At 31.3% G+C, this 26,556-nt stretch overlaps 3 protein-coding genes across 5 annotated transcripts; 2 read left to right on the top strand and 1 right to left on the bottom strand.

Moving 5' to 3' along the window:
• The first annotated feature begins 34 nt into the window (after positions 1–34).
• Positions 35–1,277, top strand: LOC115885851 (leukocyte receptor cluster member 1 homolog). The gene is made up of 3 exons (XM_030904874.1): positions 35–131; positions 185–284; positions 341–1,277. Exons 1-3 carry the CDS (start codon positions 109–111, stop codon positions 1,193–1,195), a joined length of 978 nt encoding a protein of 325 aa, XP_030760734.1. The 5' UTR covers positions 35–108; the 3' UTR covers positions 1,196–1,277.
• Positions 1,278–3,232: 1,955 nt separating this feature from the next.
• Positions 3,233–21,125, bottom strand: LOC115885845 (serrate RNA effector molecule homolog). Of its 2 annotated transcripts, none has more exons than XM_030904867.1 (18): positions 21,017–21,125; positions 20,670–20,891; positions 20,427–20,582; positions 19,508–19,696; positions 9,935–10,001; positions 9,709–9,874; positions 9,550–9,653; positions 9,407–9,491; positions 9,029–9,343; positions 8,814–8,968; positions 8,635–8,759; positions 8,395–8,580; positions 8,117–8,252; positions 7,898–8,056; positions 5,913–6,267; positions 3,671–3,839; positions 3,515–3,613; positions 3,233–3,452 (listed from the first exon to the last, which is right to left on the bottom strand). In XM_030904867.1, the coding sequence occupies exons 2-18, from the start codon at positions 20,789–20,791 to the stop codon at positions 3,371–3,373; spliced, it is 2,670 nt and encodes an 889-aa protein (XP_030760727.1). In that variant the 5' UTR covers positions 20,792–20,891; positions 21,017–21,125; the 3' UTR covers positions 3,233–3,370. The 2 variants fall into 2 exon arrangements, with proteins under 2 accessions (XP_030760727.1, XP_030760726.1); XM_030904866.1 differs by having other exon boundaries at positions 19,508–19,720.
• A 176-nt stretch (positions 21,126–21,301) lies between these two features.
• Positions 21,302–23,723, top strand: LOC115885848 (zinc finger protein 675-like). Of its 2 annotated transcripts, none has more exons than XM_030904869.1 (7): positions 21,302–21,692; positions 21,791–22,036; positions 22,103–22,484; positions 22,543–22,691; positions 22,766–22,970; positions 23,021–23,290; positions 23,350–23,723. In XM_030904869.1, exons 1-7 carry the CDS (start codon positions 21,377–21,379, stop codon positions 23,669–23,671), a joined length of 1,890 nt encoding a protein of 629 aa, XP_030760729.1. In that variant the 5' UTR covers positions 21,302–21,376; the 3' UTR covers positions 23,672–23,723. The 2 variants fall into 2 exon arrangements, with proteins under 2 accessions (XP_030760729.1, XP_030760730.1); XM_030904870.1 differs by having other exon boundaries at positions 22,106–22,484.
• The last annotated feature ends 2,833 nt before the right edge of the window (positions 23,724–26,556 follow it).

A 26,556-nucleotide genomic window follows, 5' to 3' on the forward strand; every position in this document is an offset into this window, starting at 1 on the left:
TTGCATGCACTGATTTTTTTCATTTATATTATGACAGTGACAGCAAACATAACCATACAGTTTTGATTTTAATAGTAATTTATAAATTATAATTTTATTTTAATTAAAATGAATATTTTACCAAAAAAAAGGTATGATTTCAAAGGTTTGCAACATCATTTACTAACGGTTTCTTCGCTTTTAGGTGGCATGTTCGGACAAAGGAGAATATAGCAAGAGTTCGAAGAGATGAAGCTCAAGCTGCTGAAGAAGAAAGAATCAAACAAGAAAGAGCAAAATTAGCTGTAAATATCTTAACATTTTCTATATTAAACGTTTTCTCAAATTAATTGTTTTTCAGGAAAGTGAATCTAAAAGGCAGTACTTGCTTGAAAAGTCTCGTAAAAGATTTAAAACCGAAACATTTGTACCCATTGCAGAAAAAAATTCCTTAGATGAATCAAATAGTGTGGAAAGTGAGCATGTTAATTTCTTTAAAGAACTTGAAGAAGGGACAGCTGAACAAAAGCAAACTAATAAAGAACATGATGAAGAGGTCAAAAATGAAAAGGAAAAATATGAGAAACAGATTGGATATTTAACTTATTTGGGCCAAGATACAAACGAAGCTTTGGGAAAAAAGAGTTGGTATGAAATAGCTCCTAAAAGAAAAACTGATGGTACTGGTGAAATAAACCTTAAAGCCAAAGTACGCGAAGATCCTTTAAATATAATCAAGAAATTTACTATCTCAAATGAAAAAAGTTCAGGCGAAACAACAAGCAAGAGTAAATATACAGAATACAAGTCTTTATTGCATACAGAATTAAAACATAGTTCAAAATCAAAGAAAAGAAACAGGCACTCTAGCAGAGAATCTAGTGAAGAAAGAGCAAATAAGAAACATAAACATAAAAGACAGAAGAAACATAAAAAGAGAAAACATAGAAGTAGCAGTGAATCATCTGTAAATGAGCATACTGTCTCTAGCATATCAGATGATGAAGATAAATTACAAGAGGAAAAAAATAGGAAACTAAGTATATTAAGAGCAGAAAGACTTAAGAGAGAACAAGCAGAAAGGAGAAAAACAGAAGAGTTGTTAGCTAAGATAAGAGGGGATAATATAAAAGAAGGAAATAAGAACACCAATGAACCCAGACAAAAATACAATTCTCAATTTAATCCATATTTAGCAAAACAGAACTTTACTTGAAAAATGTGTATAAAAAGTCAATTTTTATACTTTAAATAGTTTTTGTAAAATATGTAAAATAAATATTTATTATTTAAAGTGATATATGTATAATATTCATTGGATCTACAGAAAGAACTAATTTCAATTGAAGGATTCATGGGAAAAACATAAGCGCCATTTCACTAATCTTACAGGAGAGCACTGGACTGCTGGTTATTGTTTTCCGTGTATTCTACAGGGTTGTTCACCACCATACGACACAGAGTATTGTAGCTAAACGATTAGATTTTTACAAATTGTAAGTTTTGGGTTCGTTAAAGGACTATTAAAGCTACAATATAAAAATATTTTTACAAGATACAGAGTGTCCCAAATAAGTAAAACATATTATAGTTGTATTTTTTTAAATAGAACACCCTGTATATTGTTTTATTTTTAGATTCTACGATTAAAATAAAGGTAAATTTGATTAAGGTTCATCACACTTAAACCTTAATGTTTTATGAAATTGCAGTAAAATTTTTAAGACTTCATTTCTCCAAGAATATCAAAGTTTTCAATACTAAATATTTACTGAAATTTATTTATTAATCAGATATTTTGTTGTAATAATAAACAAAATACTACCTTATACAAGATGTCTAAAAATTTATATTAAATAATTACCAGCTTTAAACGGCAATAACTTGTTTAATTTAAATGGAACACCAATGTATATTTTGCGAGAATCAGATGTACAATTGAATTGTCTATCAAATTGTATTATACCATATTTTACCTATCTCGTCAAGTTTTCGTAGAAAATGCATTTACTTATAATTTAGACCTCATTTATCACTATACCCATGGAATATTGACATTTTAGATTATTTTTAAAGATGTAACAAATTTTCAAAGAGTACCAGATACTAATGTCAATATAGTTCGCTTATTTCATTAAAAATAAAAAAAACTGTTTAAATATTTTTTGTTGAAAAGGGCAAATTAATATGATCCCAGTATTCAAACTACATTAATTGACTGTTTACGTTGCATAATAATAATTGCCCAAAATATATATGTGGTATATTTAATTGGCATACTCTTTTACAAAACTTTAAATAGTTTTCTTTTTGTAAACAAATGGGCTTGCAATATTATTATTTTTACCACCCGTACATTTTGTACATAAATATGTTGCTTTAAAAAATCTAAAATGTCAATATTCCATGGGTATAGTGATAAATGAGGTCTAAATTTAAAAAAAAATGCATTTTCTACGAGAACTAGAAGAGATTGGTAAAAAATGATATAATACAATTTGATAGACAATTAAATTGTGCATCTAACTGACGTAAAATGTACAGGGTGTTCCATTTAAATTAAACAAGTTATTGCCGTTTAAAGCTAGTAATTATTTAATATAAATTTTTGGACACTCTGTATAAGGTACTATAGTTTTTATTATTGCAACACAATATCTGATCAGTAAATATTTAGTATTAAAAACTTTGATACCCTTGGAGAAATGAAGCCTTAAATTTTTCACTGCAATTTCACAAAATTGAAAATATTTCAAAAACGGTAAGGTTTAAGTGTAATAAACCTTAATCAAATTTGTCTTAATTTCAATCATATAATCTAAAAATAGAATAATATACAGGGTGTTCCGTTTAAAAAAATACAACTATATTTTTTACTTATTTGGGACACTCTGCATCTTGTAAAATTATTATAAATTGTAGGTCTAAGTCTTTCGACGAACCCAAAACTTAAAATTTGTAAAAATTTAACCGTTTAGCTACAATACTCCGTGTCGTATGTGGTGATATACGTTTGCCTGTATACGTTTACTAGGCATATATCATAGGATTTAACAACTTATCGCTCTGCACAGTTTATACATTTTGTAGGGGCCAGTGAGACCTACTATAATAATCAAATTATTCCCTTAGATTAACAATAAAAAGTTATTCCCCTGGATCCTTCAATTATTTTTTCTTTCCATTCCAATAATCAATCAATTTATTTCTAATTTTAAAAGAAATGATAAGAATCCATATACCCAATGAAAACAAAACCAAAAATATTATATCTAGTGTGTTTATTAAAAGTTGAGTCAGTTACAATTAAATAAAAACATACAAAATAATATTCACAAACTCCACCTTGATTCCATACTAAACTTGTAACTAACAAGATAAATATATTATCTTAAATAAATTCCTCTGGCTCCCTGGGGGCGTCCAGGTCCCTGTAATGTATGATCGGTCTGCCAAAGTCAGTTGGACCACCTCTAAAATTTTTTAAAAAAACTGATGTTTTTTTTCATATAATTTTTATTATTTTTAAATTTACCGTGCTCTGGGGGCATAACCACGAGATCTCGGCGCAAAACCTTGATTATAAAACGGTTGGGGTCGGTTAAAACCGCCCATACCATATCCACCGCCATACCTGCAATAAAAAGATAGAAATGAAGAAGGAAATACATTAGAAATTAAATAGGTTTACCCTTGGTGGCTATAGGAAGGCGCTTCTTCTCGTTTTGGATGAGGAGCTTCAGCCAGCATTGGTCTTTTTGAATCTTTCAAATAATTGTTGAAAAATTCCACTTCTTTTTTAACTTCCTCAATTTTCTCAGAGTGTTTGTTGAAAATGTGTTTGCGAACGAAATCGGGACCTAGTACCGGAAGAAAAAGTTAGAAAACATTGAAATACAGTGTATATAACGCCAATAATTATAATATTAGATATAATTCCTTTATATTAATTTATTTGCTAATTTAAAATGTTTCATTTGAACTACCGACTATTCGTAAGTCAGCAATTTGAACAATTTGAATATTAGATTCATTTTGAAATTTGCACCAAATATTGTCAATAAAATATGAAGAAAACCCAGTAGCGGCGCGTAATATAATGTTTGTGACAAATTTTTATTCCGAAGATCATCTATACTAATATATAAAATCCTTAAGTGACTGACATACTGATTAATCACGATCCTGCTCAAACCACTCAACGTAAGAAGCTCAATTATGGCATACAGGTTGATTCTAGGTTCGAGTAGAGGTTCGATAAGAAGAGATTTTTGGAAATTCCAGTTCCAAGAGGGTGAAACCACCCCTCAAATATTACAATATTTTTTATTTAAAAAACGGTCAAGTTTCCGAAACAACGCTTAAACACGTATATTTTATTTTGTTTTTTTACATATTTTAAGATTTTTTAAAAATGTATACAGGGTGTTTCGAAAAATTTGGTCATTGATTAATCACGATCCTGCTTGAAGCACTTGACGTAAAAAAGCTGATTTTTGGAAATCAGATTGACTTTAGGGTGTAGAGTTTCGATAAGAAGGGATTTTTCGAAACTCGAATTCTAAGGGGGTGAAACTATCCCTCAAATATTAAAATATTTTTTATTTAAAAACCGGTGAGTTTTTCGGAAAAACTCTTAAACACGTATAATTTATTTACATATTACATATACGTTTTACATATTTTAAGATTTTTTATAAATTTATACAGGGTGTTTCATAAAATATGACAATTGAGTAACCACGATTCTGCTTAAACTGCTTGACGTTTAAAGCTGATTTTTGGTAAACGGATTGACTGTGGGGTGTAGAGGTTCGATAAGAAGGGGTCTCTCAAATTCCAAGAGGGTGAAAACGCCCCTCAAATATTACAATATTTCTTATTTAAAAAACGGTTAGTCTTTCGGGAAAACGCTTGGACAGGCATAATTTATTTGTTTTTTTTACATATTTTGAAATTTATGCTAACATAAACGTGAGAAAATTTTATCCAGTTTTTATGTTAATTGAAATTCTTGCTTTGCTTTATCATCACCATTACAAATGATTAATTCGACGCGAACGAAGTCGCTGGTACACGCTAGTCCATTAATAAATATATCATAAGTATCTCAATCAATATATCATAAAATATTTAAAAAACGATGAGAAAAAAAATCCAAAAACAATTTTTAAATAAATTTGGTTTGGAACTTCGCCAACTCTTGCGGGTATTTTTTCATTGTCTTATAATTATCATTTCGACTCCAAAAGCACCTCTGCAAAATATTTTTAAAATATCTGGTGTATTGAAATAAACGATTAAAATTCAAATTGATGAGAAGCCCGCTAAAACGCCGGCTTTGATCGCGCTTACGATAGTGACGTCACGAAGTACTATTTAGTTTTGACATTCTATTGAGATACGATTTTCGGCGAGGTTTTTTACTAATTTTCGACTGCAAAAGGATTTATCGGTACTATATGGTACCAGGTTGCAAAAGTACGACACTTTCCACTCCTGGAAACATTTAACATTAGCCTATCGAAGAGAAACGAAAAATCTGGTTCTAGAAAATAAGACACCAGCCTGAAGTTCTTCAAAAAGCCATATCTACCTTTGCAAAGACCATTAAATGTAAGTATTTATTTAAATTTTAAAAGCATAGTTAAATTATAAATTTATTTTTGAGTTAGTTGAGAAATACAAATATAAAACAGTAGGAAAATATGAAATAAGTGTTGAACTAACCTCACTTTTATTTTTATGGAGTTTATAAATAGTACTTTTTTTCTAAATGGAGCAAAAATATGGCAAATTATATGAAATGGAAAATGATTCAAAAGTGTGTTCAAAAACGAATGAAAAAGATTCAATATCCTATTAAAACAAACATGTTTTACAATAAAGTCTCCTCAGAAATAAAATATAAAAAGAAGGCATCAATTCAATACCTTTAAATTTCTTTCCAGACAAAGGACACAACCATTTATCCTTCGACAACTCTCTGGTATTGGCCTGCACGAACTTGTCCACCTCCGTATCGACGTTCTTCAGCGCCATAGCGACCAGCTTCGCCTCGTTTTTGTCTTTCTCCTCCTTGGGTTTCTCCGGCAAAAAGTTCGACATTTTCCCTTCCACCGGAGCTCCGATAAACTGAGTCATGTCGGTCTTGGAAGTGGGCGGGGGGCCTCTGGCGTGCAGAATTCCGCACCTGTTCGGCATCTCGTCCTCATTCGGGTACTCGCAATGGTTGTAATAGTCGACCGAATGTACGATTCTCAAGTACAAAACGATTCTGTCCAAAACCTAAAAAAATAAATCAAAAAATAACAGAAAAAAAAATTACTAATTAGATAATTTAATTACGTTAATATTTATCTATCAAAGCCAGGGTTGGGTAGGTAGAAAGTACAAGTAGAAAATTAGTTTTGTATATTGTAAGCCGTTTTTTCAGTTAATATTTATTTCCCAAATATTGTAATCGCAAAACATTTTCCGATGCACGTCATCAATCATATCGACATTGACACTAAAGTCCATAAACCTGACTAAATTAAATTTTGGCAGAAATGTTTAAATTTGTTGTATAATTTAAGATACCGAGCAGCTCTTCATTTGACTTTATAGAGCAAATGATTGTGACAGATATTTTATTTAGATTAAAGCTGCAAAAATTAGTTTAAACTGAATTTTATTTTCGCTATGTTGGTCACATTGCGCCGTTTTCAGCGAGGTGGTCGTTTATTATTTGATAATCATCCTAATGTCAGTCATTATTTTGTATATCGTGTTGTTGAATCTTTGTGAGTAATTTTCTCGTTTTTTTGCCTATTTTCATAGTCTTTTTTTAAAAATTGTACTTTTAAGCACAAACAGTTCTTTGAAGAACTAAATTTTCGAGTTTTTGTATTGCATTTCTCGAAATTGTGTGTTGAAAATATTCCGAAACATTTAACAGTCGAAGCAAAGAGCTTGCTGATAAACTATTTTGAACGAGAACGTGACAATAAAGGTCCTTTATTACCGTTGACTGCAGTCAGAGAAGTAAGCTTGATTGATAAGCACATTACACCACTTTCTAAGTTATTTCTACGTTAGTTTTTATTAAATTCTGATTATTAGTTTGTGCATTAATAGCACCTCTTACTTGTTTTTACCACTTATGGCGTTGGAAGATGTACATCAATAAATAAATAATTAACCCACAATAACGCTTAGAATAATCTTCATAATGGACTAGTTTCTGCCAATATGTAATAAGTAAAATAAGCTATAAAACAAATAAATCAATTAATTACTAAAATATTAGTTATTAAATTAATCTTTAAAAAATGATATAATAAATATATTGTTTGTCATTTTTAAATTAAGATTCATCTCATAAATCCATCACAATCTGGCAGCGCTGTCACCATCGCTTGTCACTCAATGTTGTTCTCATGCATCGGCAATTGTTTTGCGGTTACCATTAGTACATGAAATAAACTAATAATGATATCTCTAATTGTTATTTATTATTTAACATAGTATGTCAAAAAAGCTTAACTATTAACTTCCATATTGTTTTAAATAGATATGTACAACGGGAGGATCCGAGTGACTGTTGTGTCATTATAATTCACAGGCATATCTTACTTTCTGTCATTTTTTGGATGCCGGCTGTTGAAATCTTTCCTGATTTGTCAGACACACTATAGTCGAAGTTTACATAGCGCACGCATACATATTACAGTTTTAACGCTTATCGAATTAAAAAAAAATACCAAGGAGGAAAATTCAAAAGTGAAAAAGACGTTTTAAATATACAAAATTTGAAAAACCTGTTTTTCTCAAATTTTATACACATTCTACATTTTCTACGTAATTTTCTACATACACGTAGAAAATTAATTTTCTATGTGTCGTTACCCAATGATCAAAGCCTATAAAAACTTACTTTTATGAGATTTTCATCTCTGTCCACAGTCGATACAGCCTCTTGATTCTCAGAGGTCGGCTCTAACCCTAAAAGTTCCTCTTCCTCAGCACTCGCTTCTTCAATGAGGTAGTCAGTGATGTTGTGTAGCACAGGATTGTTGGATACAAGACCAAAAGTCTGAAAAAAAAAATAAAAAAGCGCCTTAGAAACTTTATTTTTTAATAATTATGGACTTACCTGTTGTGGTTTGTCTTTCTTTTCTTCTTCGTCCACCCACAAACTGGCTTTGGAATCTAGATGAAGGGTAACTTTAGCGGCGATTCTGATGTCAGATCGAACAACTTGCTTATGGGCGACAATTCCGTTGACAGGTCTATAAAAATACATAAAAACTTTTACATATAAAAAATAGAACAGCACTGATAAACCCGAAATTTAAGTCTAATTTGTTAACAGACTCTTTTCTTAGCCTTTAATTATAACAATAACCATTAAAATAAAACGAAGAAACTTACCTAATCCTTCTGCTTAAATCCCTATTAACAATGGCTCCCAGCTCACATTCCCTTAACCTAATATTATTCAGATTCCAGCATATTTCTTTGATGTTAGCGTCTCTCTTAAAAGTCACCCATCCACGACGCAACCATCGACGTTCTGGCTGAGGATCGGCCAATGCCACACGCAAAAATCCATCATACCTATTTAAAAAAAAACTGTTATAGAAGCCTAAGAACCAGATTTTTACCTTTTACCTAGCACAAATGGCTTCAACTTCTTGTTTGGTGATAGTCGGAGCCAAGTTCCTCAAGAATATCGACGTCGTTTTATGCAAAGCCTTCGGTTTTTCCGGTTTACTGTCATCAGAGACCAACTCAATCTGTAAAAAATGTATAACAATAAAACTATCCTAGTAAAAACAACCTCTAAATACCGTTTCTACAACTGTTTCTTCCTTTTCCTTTTCCTTAGACTTATCTTCTTCTTCCACCACTTCTTTTTTCTTTCCTTCATCGTTATTTTTTGTTTCTTTTTCTTCATCTTCATCATCGCTAGAACTACTTGAACCTGAAGAAGAACTGCTACTGCCTGTTTCATAAAACATAAACATTATAGAAATTATATTAAAAAAATACAACAAAAACCAACCACTCCCAGAGTATGATCGTTTCCTCTTCTTTTCCTTTGCAGGCTCTTTCTTTTCCTCTGGCTCTTCTTTCTGTTCTTCAGGAGCCTCTTCTTCTTCTTTTTCTTTTGGGGGCTCTTCTGTTTCCTTTTCTTTTTCTTGTTCTTCTTCTTCAACTCCTTCCATGGGTTCCTCTTTCTTTTCTTCTGGCTCCGGCTCGACAGTTTCTTTTTCAACTTCGTCTTTTTCTTTTTCCTTTTCTTCATCATTTTGAACATTATTTTCTTCAGGCTTTTCTTCATTCTCTACTTTATCATCTGCTTCTCCCTCTTCTTTATCTAAATTTTTCAATATAGCATTAACCAGTTTGTTTCTAAAGGTAGTTATTTTATATAACTTACCCGATTTTGCATCGTCATTTTTAGGATCAGACTGTTCACCATTAGTTTTCTTTTCCTCTGGTTCTTGTTTTATTTTAACCTCGGTCTAAAAATAAAGAAAAATAATAAATGAAAACAGTTTAACAGGTTTGCAAGACACTTACCCCTTTTTCTTCTTTCTTTCTTGCCTCTTCGGCGGCTCTTGCTTCTTTAGCTTTCTCTGCTGCAGCCTCTTTTTCTTTCTGCTCTCTATATTTTGCCTCCATTTCTAAAAAATTTCAAACTATATATATTTGAAAATTTAAAAATATTCCACTGCTTACCTTCATATTCTTTTTCCAAAAGCTCCAAATCTTCATCTGTACCTCCTTCGAGTTTAATAACCACTGTATCCAACAATTTAAGAAGATTGGTAGTTTGGTAACAGTCTACAGTTGTATTATCAATTTTTCCGGCTTTGAACAAATCGGAAAACACTCTTAGTCTTCTCTAAAATATTATATTTATTGATAACAAGAGTATAAAATAATAAATTACAAATATTTCTACCTGTAATGCTGCTGCCTGTTCAGCTTTGCGTTTAACTGAATCTTCAGGATGGTATTTCAATCTGAACCTATAAATAATATTCCCCAAAGGAAAACAAATGAGTATAATGAAGCAATAATTGTATAGTACCAATCGCTTCAATCATTCAAATAGGATTTCTAAAGAATTACTTTAATTCATAAACAATAAAATCATTTTTGAAAGTTTTACTTGAATTATCAATTAATTCATCAAGTATTAATATAATTAGCAATATTGATAAGAAACATATTATAGCGGTAATTAATAAAAAGATAATTAGAATAAAAATAAAAGCAATGTATTCTTTAGAAAACTATTTCAAATTCATTGTAATTGTTCCTAACTACAAATTTGTGACAACTTATTTCTAAAATGTTTTATTAAGATAATACTTTATTACACGTAATATCAACAATCCATTATTAACAATCCATTATTTTAATATTTTTTAAGTTACATTGGTGCACCCAAGCAGATTACAGTGTCCTCTGTTTTCTGAATATTCTAAACCACAAATCATAAATAACTCCTAATTTAAAAAAAAACTATTATTGAATAATCTGTTATATTTAGAAATAACAGGTCCCAAAAAAGATCGGCAGTACTTGACACAGAGCTGCAAGTGTTGTGGGTTTGACGACGTCAATTTGTATGACTTTTACTTGTCTCCATCTTCCCTATTATCACAGAATATCTAGCTACGCAACAGAAGCCTCGTTACATGTATAAAATTGTAGGTAGCAAAAGGAGACAGGCTTTAAAAGTCTGTCTCCAAATCAGATATTTTGATGTGCTAGTTTCGCTACTACATAATAGAGGGCAATAAATTTAAAAGAAAACAGTTTTCTACAAACAAAATTTAAAAGAATTTTGTGCAGTGTTGCCAATAATGTAATTCATATCGTAATACTTCCTGATAAAGCCTACCTTCAAATTTGCTACATCATTTAAACATATTAAAAATAGATCAGAGCTGTTTTTTTCAGTTTGCCATGTTAGTTGGAATTAAATCTTATGAGCTAAATTACAATCACTTCCTGACGTTTGATTGTATAATTGAATCCTGAATTTTCATTGTAATTCGGCGACAATATAATAAGTATTGTTCTACTATTATGATACCACTTCCTGACGTTCGATTGTGTTGATTACGTTCGATACCAAGTTCATATTGTATAATCGGGAAAAAACGGCGTTAGCGATAGCTATGAAATTAATATCACTGTCATTTTATATGGGAAATGTCATCGATCGTCCTTTTCCAGCCAACTGGACGCCGTTTTTTTCAGAAGCATATCAAGTGATACCATAATATAGTACTATATTACGATACATGGCGTTCGATTGGGCTTAAACTTGGTATACTATATCTTCAGTGACATTGTAATATCATGGTACATATAAAGTGGTACCTGGGTACCATATAAAGTGGTACCATATAAAGTGGTACCTGGTAATGGTCATGGAGCATATAAAGTGGTACCTTCTATAGTACCATATTTGATGACAGCAATATTAGGTACATGGCGGCAATAGGGCTTAAATTTGGTATACTACGTCTTTTCGGTGACATTGTAATATGATGGTACTATGATGCATATCATCTGGTACCATAATATAGTACCATATTATGTATATGGCGTTCGATTGGGCTTAAATTTGGGATACTACGTATCTTCGGTGATATGTCACTATGTTATTCACGTAATATTATGGTACCATGGAGCATAATAAGAGGTACCATAATATAGTACCATATTACGATACCATTTCCTGGCGTTCGATTGGACTTAAACTTGTTATACTACGTATCTTCGGTTACATTGTAATATGATGGTACTATGATGCATATAAAGTGGTACCTTAATATAGTACCATATTTCAATACCATTTCTTGGCGTTCGATTGAGCTCATATTTGATATATACTTGCGTATTTTTTGATGACATTGCATTATTTGGTACCATGAAGCATATCAACTGGTACCATAATATAGTACTATATTACGTACATGGCGTTCGATTGGGCTTAAACTTGGAATACTACGTATTTTCGGTGACATTGTAATATGATGGTACTATGATGCATATAAAGTGGTACCTTAATATAGTACCATATTACGATACCATTTCCTGGCGTTCGATTGGGTTCAAACTTGGTATACTACGTATCTTCGGGTTACATTGTAATATGATTGAACTATGATGTATATAAAGTGGTACCTTAATATAGTACCATATTACGATACCATTTCATGGCGTTCGATTGTTCTTAAATTTGGTATACTACGGATCTTCGGTGACATTGCAATATTATGGTACCTTAAAGTATATCGAGTGGTACCATAATATAGTACACTATTATGATATAATTTCCTGGAGTTCGATTGGGCCCAAATTTGGTATACTTGCGTTTCTTTATAAAGATTTGTTTAATTAATAATTTTAATTTATTTTACGAATTTTAATTTATTGTTCGATGTGGTGACAGCAACTTTTATGCCGAACTAATAAATTATTAATTGTACCTGTGTCACTTTTTAAAATCTACCTAGGTCTATATAAATAACGTGGCAAACGGAAGAAATTTGTTTTTATAGTATTTTTTAGTCAGTTAACATTTTTTGTACTGCATTTTAATAAATTATTTCCATTATTATTAAACTTATATTTCATTACTAACGTTCCAGCATTAATAAATATCACTATCAATCGCCCTGTATATTATTAATGTTAAAATTAAAGGTATTTTCTTAGTTAACATTATAAGGTATAGTGTATATTAAAAATGTATATGTTTTGTAATAATATACTTAAAACTATTTTAATAGCCAAAGGAATAATTAATATAAGTGTATCTGACAAGAAAAGAAGAATAGAAAGAAACACATACTGCATTATACACAATAAAAGAATGGGATGCCAATTCAAATCTTTTGAATCTGGCAACTGTGCATATTTAGCCGACTTTATAAGGCCGTCGACGAGCCGTCGATCCAAAACCGAAAGTTCAAAATTTCTAATTATATTCTGATTATGATATTGTCGCGCCATCTAGTATTCTATTTGTGCAATTTTAGCTCTTTCATTTCGAGTATTTTTCTGTTGCGTAGCTAGATATTCTGTGCTATTATTAAAGAAAGACACAGACGTAATGCAAATTGACATTCATTTTTTTAAATCCTGTTTAAACTTCATTATTATAGACGACACTAAAACTCACGATACCCTAGACAAGGAAAGAGAATCTCTCTTTCCTTCTCTAAGGACAAAATACTCGGAAGCTGAACCGCGCAACCGCGGTCTACGTCAAACTCAGCTGAACTTTACCGCTGATGGACTTTGTAAACAACGGCATTTTTATAAATATCATAGTAAATATGGCCCTATTTAAAAACAAAGTTAAAAACTCATCAGCATTCCTGTCTTTTTAAATAATACCAAAAATACTAAAAGCACTGTAAAGAAGATTTACAATTTGTGAATTCATTGAACGTTGATTCATAGAACTTTGATAATTAATATTACAGACTGGATTATTTTTAATTTGTGTTGTTTCACTTAATTTTGTGAAAAACACTATAATAAGAAGAAACGTATTATTTGCCCACTGTGTAATAAATCTGGTAGTCTGTATAGTTTGTGGAAGTTGCAGTATATTGCAACAACTATGAAGTAAAATTGGAAATGGAAACGCATTACTTTGCCTATGACTTTGCCACAAAGGAAAGTTATAAACTGTGGTATGAAAAACAGAAGATGAAGATAAATTATGCATTCGCCAAGTCAAGAAAATATAACGACTATGTGGAAAAAAAACTTACAATTATTATTGTAATCATAGTAAATCAGTCAGTCAAAAAAAACTATGTCAAATAGTCTCTTTATTTTTAGGACACATTACACATTTGTTCTAAACAATTCTTCTAAATGAACAGAGAAGGCCAGTAGTTCAATAAAAAGATCATAATAAATGAGCCATAAAAGGAAAATGGATAAGCAAGAATTATTCCCAACAAAGTGAAAGAGGTTATTGGTTTAAGGCTTTATTTATTTTGTTTTTGGTCTTACTTAAGTAAATATGTATTGACTATTGGTTAAGGGTTTTATATGTATTTTGTAGTACTTACTTCCTGTACGATGTGGTAATGTTTATTGTTAAAATTATTTTATTGTATTGTTGTAATTATTGTATTTTCTTGACCTAGAACACCCATAAGTTTCTTGCAGTTTCTTCTTATAGGCCGTAATCGAAACTGCAACATATTCTAATAAAATTAGAACTATAAATTTGTTTTTTTATTTCTAATATGTTACAGTAATTAAGCTAACAAATTTTCCCAAAACGTTTATTTCCCCATGAAAATGTGATTCAATTTAAGAACTGATATTTTAATAAAAGATTTCAACTTGATTCAGAACATAATATTCTTTGCCCTGTCCTGTATTACAAATTTTTCTAACCGATCTTCATTCATATGTAGGACATAATGATAATAACTAGAGTAGAATTCGAGAATAATGAGCTCCCTCCAAGTAAAGCTATGGTTCTCACTTATGCATCAAATTAGATAGTGATCATGCAATCTGTAAATGAAACAATTTTTAATTTACACCAATCATCAATGCAACTTTGACTAAAATCACTTGATGTAGGCAATATAGGTATATTACCTCTGATATTACCAAATATCAGCCAAATACATTAACCACCTTCCTTCCAAATAATGACAAATTACATTTCGTAACTTTAACTTTAATGATATTTGTATGTTTTAAAAATATATGAATGCAGATCAGTTTTTAAATAATAGCCATATTTCTAAAAATAGACTAGAAACTATAAAAAACAAAATGAACAACCAAAACAGTCAACTGAACTACTGTTAGCAATTTCGCATAATAAAATTATTATTGTTCCGATTCTCGATTATTCATAATGTTCAAAATTCCCGCAAAGCGCTTCTCGCCGAACAAAACCGAACTTCCGAGGTTTTCGTGAGTTTTAGTGTCGTCTATTATTATTAAGCAATTAAATTATTGTTCATAAATATATAAAAGTTGCAGAGAGTGACAGTGCCTGCACTATTCTGACAGTGTCTCCATTAAATTTGGTTGTTTACAAATATGTAAATCATATTGTTTGACAGTTATAACTTATTAAATAACTATTATAGGGAATATCAAGAATATATTAGGGTGACATAGGCTTCCGAAAAACCTCTATATTATCTATCTGGTTTGATATTTTGCTGTTGTTTATGTAAGCCTCTCCTCACAATAAAATCCTGAGTGCACCACTGTGAAGATAAAAAAAATATAATACATAAGAGAAAAAATACAAATTTGTAGTTATTCATCAATTACCAAAGTCACACTCAAGCATGCACCTAAGCACACGCAGTCTCGTTCAAAGTATGCTTGTATCTGAAACCTGTTCACTGGTCCAACTTATTTATCATCTCACCTGCAACGTCTCAATTACCCAGAGAGTATATAAAAATTAGTCGCGAGAGTACGTGCATTGCGCGCACGCCTCAGTTTTAGTAAAACGGCTATCCTCAAGAGATAGAGCTCTATTTGAATACTTTGTAACGGGTTTAAAGAACGCGATTAGAGCTATTTATCCGTCACACACAAACACACGCATCATTTTTTGCATCGTCGCCAGAGATTTCTGCGGCTTGCGGTGTGCTAGTACGATGCTGCAGAAAAAAGTTTTCGGTTACATTATGGACGGGCAGAATTTTTAAAGTCATTTTACTAGGTACAGTATAAAGAGAGAATTACTGAATGGAAATCCTTAGGAAAGGTGTTGGTGTTGTGGGCGATTTGTGTTTATGCCCCGAATGAACCCAGAAATATTTATTTTTGTTTAAATGATATCTAAAGTCAAAAGTTCGTTTTCATAATTTTTTTATCGAGTTATCAAAGAAATTCTTAATCCAAATCTGTTTCATGAAATTGATATAAAAAATATATATTTTATTTTATTTTAACCAAAATAATACTAATATACAGGGTGGTCCGAACTGTACTCCGGAAACTTCGGCAGAATATTCTGGAGATAAAAATAAGTAGAAAAGTTGGTATAAAGGTATGTCCTAAAATGCTTAGTTTCGGAGATACAGGATGCTGAAGATTCATTTTTATTTTGATTTTTCCCAAATAATTTCTGAAGTAACGTCAATATTTAGATAAAAATTGCTGTCTGGGAATTTTTACCAAGAGACATTTTTACGTAGAAAATCATGGAAATGTATATTTTTTCACACAGTAGTTTTATATAGGTACGGACGAAAAGTTATTATTCTTCAAAACAGTTAAAATACATGTAGGTGGCGCCCCCTACAAATAGGAGTCATATTGACAACAAAATCAAATTTCTCATATCAAAAAACATCCAGACACCAATTTCCATCCAAATATTGACGTTGCTTCAGAAATTATTCGGGAAAAATCGAAATAAAAATGAAACTTCTACACCCTGTATCTCCGAAACTAAACATTTTCAGACATAAATTTATACGAACTTCTTTACTTATTTTTATCTGTAGAATACGCTGCCGAAGCTTCCGGAATACAGTTCGGACCACCCTGTATAATAAGTAATAATAACCAAAAAATAATAAACATTAACCAAAAAAATACTAAAAAAAGAGAACTTTTTTTAAATCATCATTAAAATCATCTTTTTAAATCATCATAAAAATCCTCAATTTTCCGACTTACGATTCAAAAATTGGCTATTTTTACCAATTTTATATCTAGTCAGCCCTTTGTTTAATCGATGTGAAATTTTCAGGAGGGATGTAATTTTTACCCCCTTTTTTAATGGTAAGAATATTTTTTATCTAAAACTGCGCAGTTTTGCCAGCGTTTTTCTAGGCTTTTTTAAGGTGTCAAAAAGGTGTTAAAATTTTGGAAACAAAAATCGCCGAAAACACCTCAACTAAAGCTGCGTCCAAGCTACTCGAACAAAATGTTCGCGAACATATATAATTAAACAGATACTAAGTGAAAATTGTGAGATAGGTAGATTTATAAATAATAAAGCCAACAAGTACAGTTAGCCTAGGCCTATTAAGGAGCGCGGAGCGCCGAACGGCTAGCTTGTACGCCAGAGCGTGCGTCTGCCTATGCTAGAGCGCGCGCGTTCTTTTTCCGACGGGTGTCGGTAAATCAAAAGGAGCGAACGGCGTGCATTTCGGCGGACATTGTACCGGACACTTGGAAGGGTCTCATTTAATTTCGGGCGTCCATCTGTGATTTTTATTTTTTACCGAGTATTCGACAATGGGGGACGCAGTTATTGACTGGGATCGTAAAAAACATTTACAACTAATTTGTTTACACAAAGAAAAGATTTTATAATTTTAATTTTATTGTGGGTTGAGTGTGAATAGCTATGTAGCTAGACTTCGTCCATATAATTTCATTTTTGTTAATAAAGACCTTTATGATTATTTTTATTAAAAACCGGAATTATTATGGGATTCTGAATAAAAATTACTACTTAATAGGAAGTTTGACACCGGAAATGAAATTTTACCATTACATTCTTAGAAATAAATATACCGGGTGTTTCTGAAAAGCGGTTCACTTCTATAACTTTTTTAATCTTTTAGATAAAAAACGAGGTTTTGGTATGTTAGTATAGGACATAAATCAGGATTGATCGACGTTTTCATTTATTTTCGGTCACTACTTATTTCACCGGAAATGACAACAACTTTTGATTTAAATGTAATGTAATACCCTCGGTATTTTTTTACCGTATATGATAGAAAATGACATTCTAAATAGAATGATATAATTATATGGCAACTTTTGACATTTTCAATTTAAAAATGGCCATAAATAAACGTAACGACAATTTTACTCCAAATACCAACTTTGGTACCACATCCAAATTATTCGTAAAAAATGCTTTTTCCAAATATGCTGAGCCAGCCTCGTACCATTTGAAAAATTTGAGTTATCATTAAAAATACGATTTGGGCATCTTTTAAGCGGTCATGAAAGGATACGAAAAAAAATTACGCGATCAAATATATGTTTCCAAAGTTCTTTGATTACAAATTAATAGTTTTAACTCAGTCTTGGCACTAGACTGAAATTTAAAATGCTATTTTTATTTAATTCGAATTGTCTAAAATTGACGTATGGTACGTCATTCTGTTCAGACTGTCATTTTCTATCAAATAAAGTAAAAAAGTACTTAGGATACAATCTAAAAATACAAAGTTGTAGTCATTTCCGGTGAAACAGGAAGCGACCGAAGGTAATTGAATACGTCAATCAATCCCGATTTATGTCATATACTAACAAACCAAATTTCGTTGTATTATCTGAAAAAATAAAAAAGTAAAAAAGTGAGCCCCTTTTGAGAAACACCTGGTAGAATCGGCTGAAAATGAATACAGGTCTTAAAAATACACTATAACGAATAATCTACCAAAAGACCCCTGTGACCCTCCGCCTGCTAAATATTGATTCTTCAACGACAAAAGTTCTTAAACTGTTTACCGGTTAATTTATTTAATAAAATGCTTGCACTCGAAAAAACAGCGACTACCTAAACGCATCCTAGATCTATAGAGCAAACTGGTTGTCGCATTCTCCCCCGCACCTCAGTCCTCGAGACCGATGCGATGGGCTGTGCCGTCGTTTACGACCTGCTGCTACGAGTATATAGTGTGAATTATATATGTTCGTGAACGTTTTGTTCGAGTAGCTTGGACGCGGCTTAAGAATTGGACTGAAGTTTTTAAATGCACCATTAGTTTTTCGGAAAATATTGTATATGAACGAATTGAAAAAAAAAACATAATGGTGCGATAATTTTTTGGAGGAGTGTATTTAAAATCAATTAAACAAGTCTCAAATTACGAGTACAGGCAATCAGATGCATATGAGATTGTCAAGATAAATAAATGTAAAAATAATATGAACAAAGATAACGGTCCAATTCCTTCCAGTTCTCTGTTCCTATTGCCTTCGATAATTAATTGCTACGCTCGGTCGGTTTTGATTCGCTTGGCTAGTTTTGCCACGCCTACTCAGTGCCAACTGATCGCCTATACGCTCAATTTGTAGATATTAGTTTAATTTTAATTATTATATGCATAACAAGGTTTATTACATTATCATTTTATTACTTTTAAATCTTTTTAAATCATTTGGTACATTTAAAATTGTTTAAAATATTTGTTGGGACATTTGAAAAAAAAAGCATGTCCAATTCGCCACAAAAAGAATCAGTTTTACTCCTAATAAAACAATATATTATTATACTTCTCTATTTTTCTGGGAATAAAATGTATTAATATAATTACACTGTTTTCAAGAGGAGTATACATACTGTAACTAAATGCAATACCTAGACTTTAAATATCATGTAAACATATCTATTACTGTTTTCAAACTTAGGCATCACACAAGTACCACATTCCTTTTATAATGTTCTCCTGCTTCAAGACATTTTCAAAATTAAACTTCTTTTTAATTTTTAACCAATTAATACAAATTTAAAAAATACACAATAACTTACCACTCATCGTCCTTGTGCGCAACAAAGAACTCATTCAACTGTTGCCTTTGGAACTCCAGTTTATAGTCATTGTATTTCTCAATAGCCTCACTGTCACTGATGTTATCGTCCTGGGTGGCTAAGAACGCCTTAAACGACATCATAGGGGGCTGTTGCCCCTCGGCCTGAGCCGCACCCGGAGGAGGCTCTCTGAAGAAAAAACTTCTTTGAAAACTAAGGGATAAATAATGTTAGTAAGACAAGGTGTTAGAGTAGATTTAAAATGAGAGAACTAAAGGAAATCTAAAAAAAATATGAAGATGATTAAAAAAATATCAAGTAAAAAAATTAATAGTGGCAACAGTTTACAAAAGGGTTTTTGCTGTTTTATTATTATATCGTCAGCTTCCGCACAAAGTGTCGTACTAGTGATGCAAAGGGTAATAGGTAATATTACCGGTAATTTTGATAAAAAAAACTTGATATCTTTTTATATTTTTTTATTATAAAATAATAAATAAGATAAGCGCCAATTTCTTAATTTTAGGGTTTTACAATATTATAGTAGGTCTCACTGGTCCCTACAAAATATATAAACTCTGCAGGGCAATAAGTTGTTAAATCCTATGATATATACCTAGTAAAAATCTAGAATACTAATACACGGAAAGAACCTGATTAACAACCAGCCATCCAGTGCTCTCCTGTAAAATTAGTAAAATGGCGCTTATCATTTCTTCCCCTGGACCCTTGAAATAGAATTTTGTCTCTGTGGAAATGCTTATTACTAAAATAGCAAAAAACCGTTTTGTAACTAATTACCAAATACATGCTACACATTATTAATATGGTAAAAAAAACATTGTTAATTCATGTAAAAAACTCATAATACATTGTCAAACCAAAAAAACTCATTCCTATACTAAAATTAAATACGTACCTGTGAGCTGCTTGGTGATAAGGTGTATAATGATTGTAATACCCTTCCCCGCCATAATAATCATGACGAATTCTCTTTGCTGTAGGTTCCATACTGGGAGAATATCCACGATCTCTAGGCCTGTATTCTCTAGGTCTAGGGCGAGACCAAGTTTCACTAAAAAAGAACATGAATATGTTAATATCTCTTTTGGCAACACGCTTTCATTCACAAACTATTAGAAAGTAATAAATATCAATTTACCGTTCTGTCCAATCGTCTCTGGGACGTGCTACCCTTTCGGCGCCTCTATAGCTGGCTTCTGCTCGTTCCCCCCTAAATTTGTCCCTCCTTTTCCTATCATATTCATCATCACTATCACCCATATTTATTTATTTAACTTAGAAAATACTAGGAAAAATATATATGGGAAATGGGTAAATGCAGTTTATGAACTGGTAATCGGCCTTATATTTCCTATAAAAGCTGAAAATTAAAAACAATATATGTATTAAAAAACATATAATTGTGAAGTAATTGAAGTAGCTTATGAGAAAACTACTAAACCAAATAGTTAATAGTGATATTATTACAAAAATTTGCATACTTACAATACAAAATGATTAAATATTGATAATTTTTTTAGTAAAAATGTGGAAAAAATTAGAAAACGACGGACACGTCAAACGACGCCATATAAAATTGAAATTTCATTTCATCAATTTTTGACATTTGACATCACAAATTTTTAACAATTAAATTTCTTCTGTGGTAAAATAAATTCTTTCTGGTGGCAACACTGTCTCTAAAATATGATTTTATGATTTTGTACCCACAGCAAAGAGTCGTACAGCACAACCCACAGAAGAAAAAAAAATGGAATAAAAATCATAACAAAAAATAAGGTTAGAATTTTTTTGACGATCGCTTCGTTGAGAAGTTTACTCCAATTTTTTAATTTAAAAGTTACAATGAAATACGTGAAGAGATATAACAAATATAACTTACAAACAAAGTGTCGAATTTGTTTAACTCAACCTGTCGGACCGAAAATACGTTTAGAGGACCCATTGAGGGGTGAAATAGGGCCCAAACCGACAGTTCATGAAGCTTTAGAGCAAATTGTGTCAGAAAAAGTGCGAATAAAAGGAATATATCCTAATACGATATGTGCTATGTGTGCAGAATTCTTGAGAATTGCATATGACTTAAAAATTCAATACCAAACGTCACGACAAAATCTAGATAGTATGGCTGAAGAGATAGATGAATTAAGTAGTGATGAAGGTATTGTATGATTGAGTTCTATATTTAAACACTTTGGATGTTTAAAAGAGACTTTGATAAAGGTATATATAATCTACATAAATACTTTGATATTTAAGACACAGAAAACGCGAATGAGACAGGGGGTGAAACACAGGCACCTGTAGAAATAGTTGTTGGATCACAAAAATTTGATTTAAAAAATTTAGTAATTGTTGAAGATGAGGTTGAGGATAATATAAGGTATGATGGATTTTTGCAGAATTTAGGGACAGCAATATCAGCCACATTTGTTAATAAAAAGAACAAAAAGAAAAGATTAGAAATTGAACCACCATCTATAGTTATAGAAAAAGTTATTGAAAGTAATATATATTTGTATTACGAAAGAATTTTATTGTCAACAATATTTAATATTCGTCTTATTTCAGAAGAAATGGTTAATAATGAGACTGAAATTACAGATATAGAGTATTACACAATTGAGGAAGAGGAAGAACAACAGATAGAAGAAAATACCGGACTAACAGATGAATATTCTGTAGAAAGGGAAGGTGAAGATAATGAAGCAGTAGAAGAGATTGAAACGGTCAAGGATTTATTTGAAATTTCACCTGCAAATACAAATTTAGTTGATCAATTTGTTATTGAGACTGAAAATGACCGAAAAGCATTAGAATCTGCATTGAATATGAAATACAAATGTATTATTTGTAATAAACCCATGAGGTCCCTTACAAGAATGAAGCAACATATCAACATTTGTAGGAAAAGAAAACAGTTGAAATGTTACAATTGTGGGGAATATTTTGAGTTAATATTAAATAAAATCTTTTTAGATTTTGAGAGAATAATTAAATCAAAATTTTAGATCAAGAAGAATTCTTTTACAACACATGAAAACTAATCATATAAATGAAATAAAAGACAAATGTATTGACCAGGTACATGAATGTTCCGTATGCCATCAATCATTTTCTAGTTATGGAAGTTTAGCATATCACATGACAAAACATCAAGGTATAGAGACATAAAATTGATAAAACAATTTGCTTTCTTGTTTAAAAACTACAAATCTAAAATGATATTTTTAGGAAAACAATTCACTTGTAATATTTGTGATAAACCATTTTATACCAAAAGTCAGGTGGATATTCACATGCAAATTCATAATAAAGACAAAAAAATTGCAATGTGTTCTATATGCGGAAAAACCTTCCATTACCAAAGTGGTCTTTTCTATCACATGAAAATGCACAACAACGAAAGAAAATACAAATGCACTTACTGTGACAGAAGGTACATTAAAAAATTAAAACGAAATTGTTTAGTATAGTGTTAAATTATAGGTTTTATACAAGCAATTCGATAAAAAGACATGAACTGACTCACACAGGCGCCAGACCTTATGCGTGTAAATACTGTGACAAAAAATTCAGATCACTAGGTGAAGTGAAGAAGCATCACTTTTTACATACAGGGGAACGTCCATATAATTGTGACTACTGCAATATGTCATTTATACAAGCACATAATCTGAAATTGCATCTAATGACACACTCGGGAGATTACCACTGCATTTATTGTCCAAAAACTTTTGCAGAAGAAGCCAGTTTAAAGTGAGATAACCATATATTCAATTAATTATTAATTCAATATTATAAATATATTTTAATAGGTTACACATGTCTCAAAGGCATCAGATCAATGAAACTGATGATCTATCACAGGAAACTGATGATATATCACAGGAAACTGATCATATTTCACAGGAAATTGAATTTAATTTAGAAGAAGATGAAACTGGAATGTGTGAGGATCAATTTGAAACGGTGAGAAGCGAGGAAGACCTGTTAAACGGTGAAGTATTAGAGCAGGAATATTTTATAATGGAAGATGAATTTGTAAGTGCGGAAGAAGGGGCTATGTCTGAGATGATTGTGAAGACTTACGAGGTGCAAAATGAAGTGCTAGTAGAAGCTATTGAAGATCCATCATAAGTTTTCTTTATTTATTTCTGTATATACGAGTAAATAAATTGACATTAATTAATTTGGCTGTTTGAAATTCTTTTTTGAATTTTTTTGTTGATATAGAGGGTGTTCCTTAATTACCTACATGCTAATACCGTGCTGGCAACTGTTACTTTTGAGTCGGCCTTTACATGTGTGGAAGTAAATCGCATAGGGTTCTTATTAACCCATTAAGGCCCAAATGCAAATTAATAATAAAATACCCAATTTTATTAGAAAAAGTAACTCAGTTGGGTGTAAGTAATAGTTAGAAATATAAAAAAATGGCAATCTGGGCTTTTAGGAATGCAATATGGCGCCGTACTCAAATAAGTACACTGGGCTAATGGGTGTATAAAAACTTTTTTCAAGAGATCACTAGATAAAATCATTAGACATGTTTCTGAGCATCTGAAATGGAATTATAAGGATATCGTTAGGGTGTAATTTTTTTATAACGAGAAAACGTCAGTAATCGCGATAATTTAAAAACTCTACTTTTAAGACAACAGGCCATAACTCAAGGACCACTTTAGATATTGAAACTTTTTTTTATTTTCAAGATCGGATATTTTACAATATGTTTACATAAGAAAAATTCGATAAGGTTGTTTTTTCCATTCAAAAATTGTAAACAATCCATCCATTTACTTTTAGAGCATAACAATTTTCAGCAATCGTGTAATTTTTTTATTGATAAAGATTTTCACATACTGTCTACAAAGAAAATAGAGCAGAAATATTAACAAAGTTCTTGAAAAAACTACAATCTATTATTTCTAATAGATTTCGAGATATCGATTTTTGAATTCAGAGTTCTAATAGCGCGACCACTATCGAACACCCACCCAATTCCACTTATTTTTACCAAAAATGCAAGTGTTTCTAGCTTGCACTTAAAAAAATTCAAGCTATAGGGAAAATTACAACGACTCGTTAATAAATAAACAAATTAAGTATCATGAGACGTAATTAAATCGTGAAGCTGAACGCATGACGTACACCTTTCCCTAGAACTTTAAGTACTGACAGAGGTATTGATTGGGTCGACCGGTCAACTGCGACATCTGCTATATCCCCGTCCACGTCTCTTAGCGATGTGCACAGTTTCTCGGTTTATTTCATACGTTTGGCAACGTGTTTACGGTCCTCTCTTTGTTCAGTACATTATAAACGCATTGTACTCTTCTTACATACGGAAATCTTGACCCAAGACAAACCTTTGCCAGCCCTTAGTATATGTTGCAAATATCTTAAGTTTTGAAATATAGGGTGGTAATATTTTCTATTTTTTTTATATTAACTCTGATGTTATTGTATATATCTTTATGGAATAATGGCGTCTATATGGGATTTACAATGAATATTTTTGAAGAAAAAACGGTATACCGAGGACTTCTCTTAAAATAAACATTATTTTCAAAAATTTTCATTTTTTTATCCATTTTTCAGTCCATAGTTTTTGCTTAAAACAACAATGTCATACTTCAGGATTAAATCGCTAAAAATCTAATGGTGATTCATTTTTATGCATAGAAGAGGTGTTTAAAATTTCATGAAGATATCTATAATACATAGGTAGAGTTATTATGAAAAGATTTTTTCGAAAATTTTACCACCCTGTGTCTCAAAAGTTAAGATAAGGGAATGCAATCCCGCAAATGCTGGAGATTCCGCGGGATTTACCGTGCGGGATCCGCGGACTTGACCCATTACTACTGGGTAACCGAATCGATCTCGATCAGGGTCAAACCGTTTCGTTCCGGGCCGATGCGTCGATGACGGTCGGAACCCGGGGGATTCCCCTTACGGCTGGCCATTAAAAATAAGTGAAACAAACAGGTTACTTGTTAGATTTCTTTCTGGCGTATGTGCGTAAGTGAAGAAAAGCGTTTAACTAGTACCTGTGGACAATTTCGTCAAATAAACTGCCGGACATATGTTAATTATCAGGACAAGCAAAATTTTAGGGTAAATAATAAAGTTGAATAGGTAGGTATGTCATGAACTAAAAAAGATTTTGGGATGCGGTTTGGATCAGGTCTTAGATGCATCTATTGTGATTAAGATGCTATATGGTTTTCGAAAATATATTTAGCGAATTCTCGTATAAAGGGTCTTTTATAAGAGTGTGAAATTTGGTTAAGAACCTTTTTTACCGCAAATTTACAATTTTTAAAAAATCGAAATTTTTACCAAGTACGACTAATCTGTATTGAAATTAGAAAAAACAATTTGATAGGTTTTTTAATTTTTTGTTTTAAGGAAAATTCGACGTTTTTTTTTAAATATGCATTAGGCATACTTATGGTCCTAAATGGTACAAAAAGCTTTGTACATTCTGCATATGCCAAAAAATGGTTGATATAGAGTGTATCTAAAAGCAGATAACCAACACAAGTTAAAAAAAACTTCAACATCAGAATAATATTTTTGTTTATAAAATAAGTAGGTAAATTATAATAAAATTTAAGTTTATTTAATATTAAATATATTTTTGAACACCCTGTATACATCGGTCCAAATTTCTGTACAGCTAGTTTAAGATACACGCTATATCAATATATTGTTTACAATGCAAAATGTACAATGCCTTTTGTACCATTTAGGACCAAATGTATGACTATATTGTTTACAGTCCCGCAATTTTGCGGATCCGCGGGATTGACTGCTTTAATCCCGCGGGTTTGCGGGATTGAGATTTTGATGCGGGATTACATTCCCTAGTTAAAATGTTTAGGCCATTCATTCATATGATTTTTTAAAAAGGTCTCTAAAAATTACCCCTTTATATGTTAGCAAAGGAGCGCCCTGTATAAGGATGATTTAAATCTATTTTCACACTAAAAATGTATTTTTTTACTGAAATATAT

Source organism: Sitophilus oryzae, unplaced genomic scaffold (genome assembly GCF_002938485.1).
Source record: "Sitophilus oryzae breed Bouriz unplaced genomic scaffold, Soryzae_2.0 scaffold_430_pilon_pilon, whole genome shotgun sequence".
In the NCBI taxonomy this organism is placed as follows: domain Eukaryota; kingdom Metazoa; phylum Arthropoda; class Insecta; order Coleoptera; family Curculionidae; genus Sitophilus; species Sitophilus oryzae.

What these genes read in the sequence shown, in the direction of transcription:
- LOC115885851 (XM_030904874.1), top strand. Translation starts at nt 109, where the DNA reads ATGAATATTTTACCAAAAAAAAG. An exon ending in AATATTTTACCAAAAAAAAG is followed by an intron (nt 132 to 184) that starts GTATGATTTCAA and finishes CTTCGCTTTTAG; the next exon opens with GTGGCATGTTCGGACAAAGG. An exon ending in AAGAAAGAGCAAAATTAGCT is followed by an intron (nt 285 to 340) that starts GTAAATATCTTA and finishes ATTGTTTTTCAG; the next exon opens with GAAAGTGAATCTAAAAGGCA.
- LOC115885845 (XM_030904866.1), bottom strand. Translation starts at nt 20,791, where the DNA reads ATGGGTGATAGTGATGATGAATATGATAGGAAAAGGAGGGACAAATTT. An exon ending in GTTGAAGCCATTTGTGCTAG is followed by an intron (nt 8,581 to 8,634) that starts GTAAAAGGTAAA and finishes TTTTTTAAATAG; the next exon opens with GTATGATGGATTTTTGCGTG. An exon ending in GATTTAAGCAGAAGGATTAG is followed by an intron (nt 8,253 to 8,394) that starts GTAAGTTTCTTC and finishes GTATTTTTATAG; the next exon opens with ACCTGTCAACGGAATTGTCG.
- LOC115885848 (XM_030904869.1), top strand. Translation starts at nt 21,377, where the DNA reads ATGAAATACGTGAAGAGATATAACAAATATAACTTACAAACAAAGTGT. An exon ending in TATAGAAAAAGTTATTGAAA is followed by an intron (nt 22,037 to 22,102) that starts GTAATATATATT and finishes GTCTTATTTCAG; the next exon opens with AAGAAATGGTTAATAATGAG. An exon ending in GCAGAAGAAGCCAGTTTAAA is followed by an intron (nt 23,291 to 23,349) that starts GTGAGATAACCA and finishes ATATTTTAATAG; the next exon opens with GTTACACATGTCTCAAAGGC.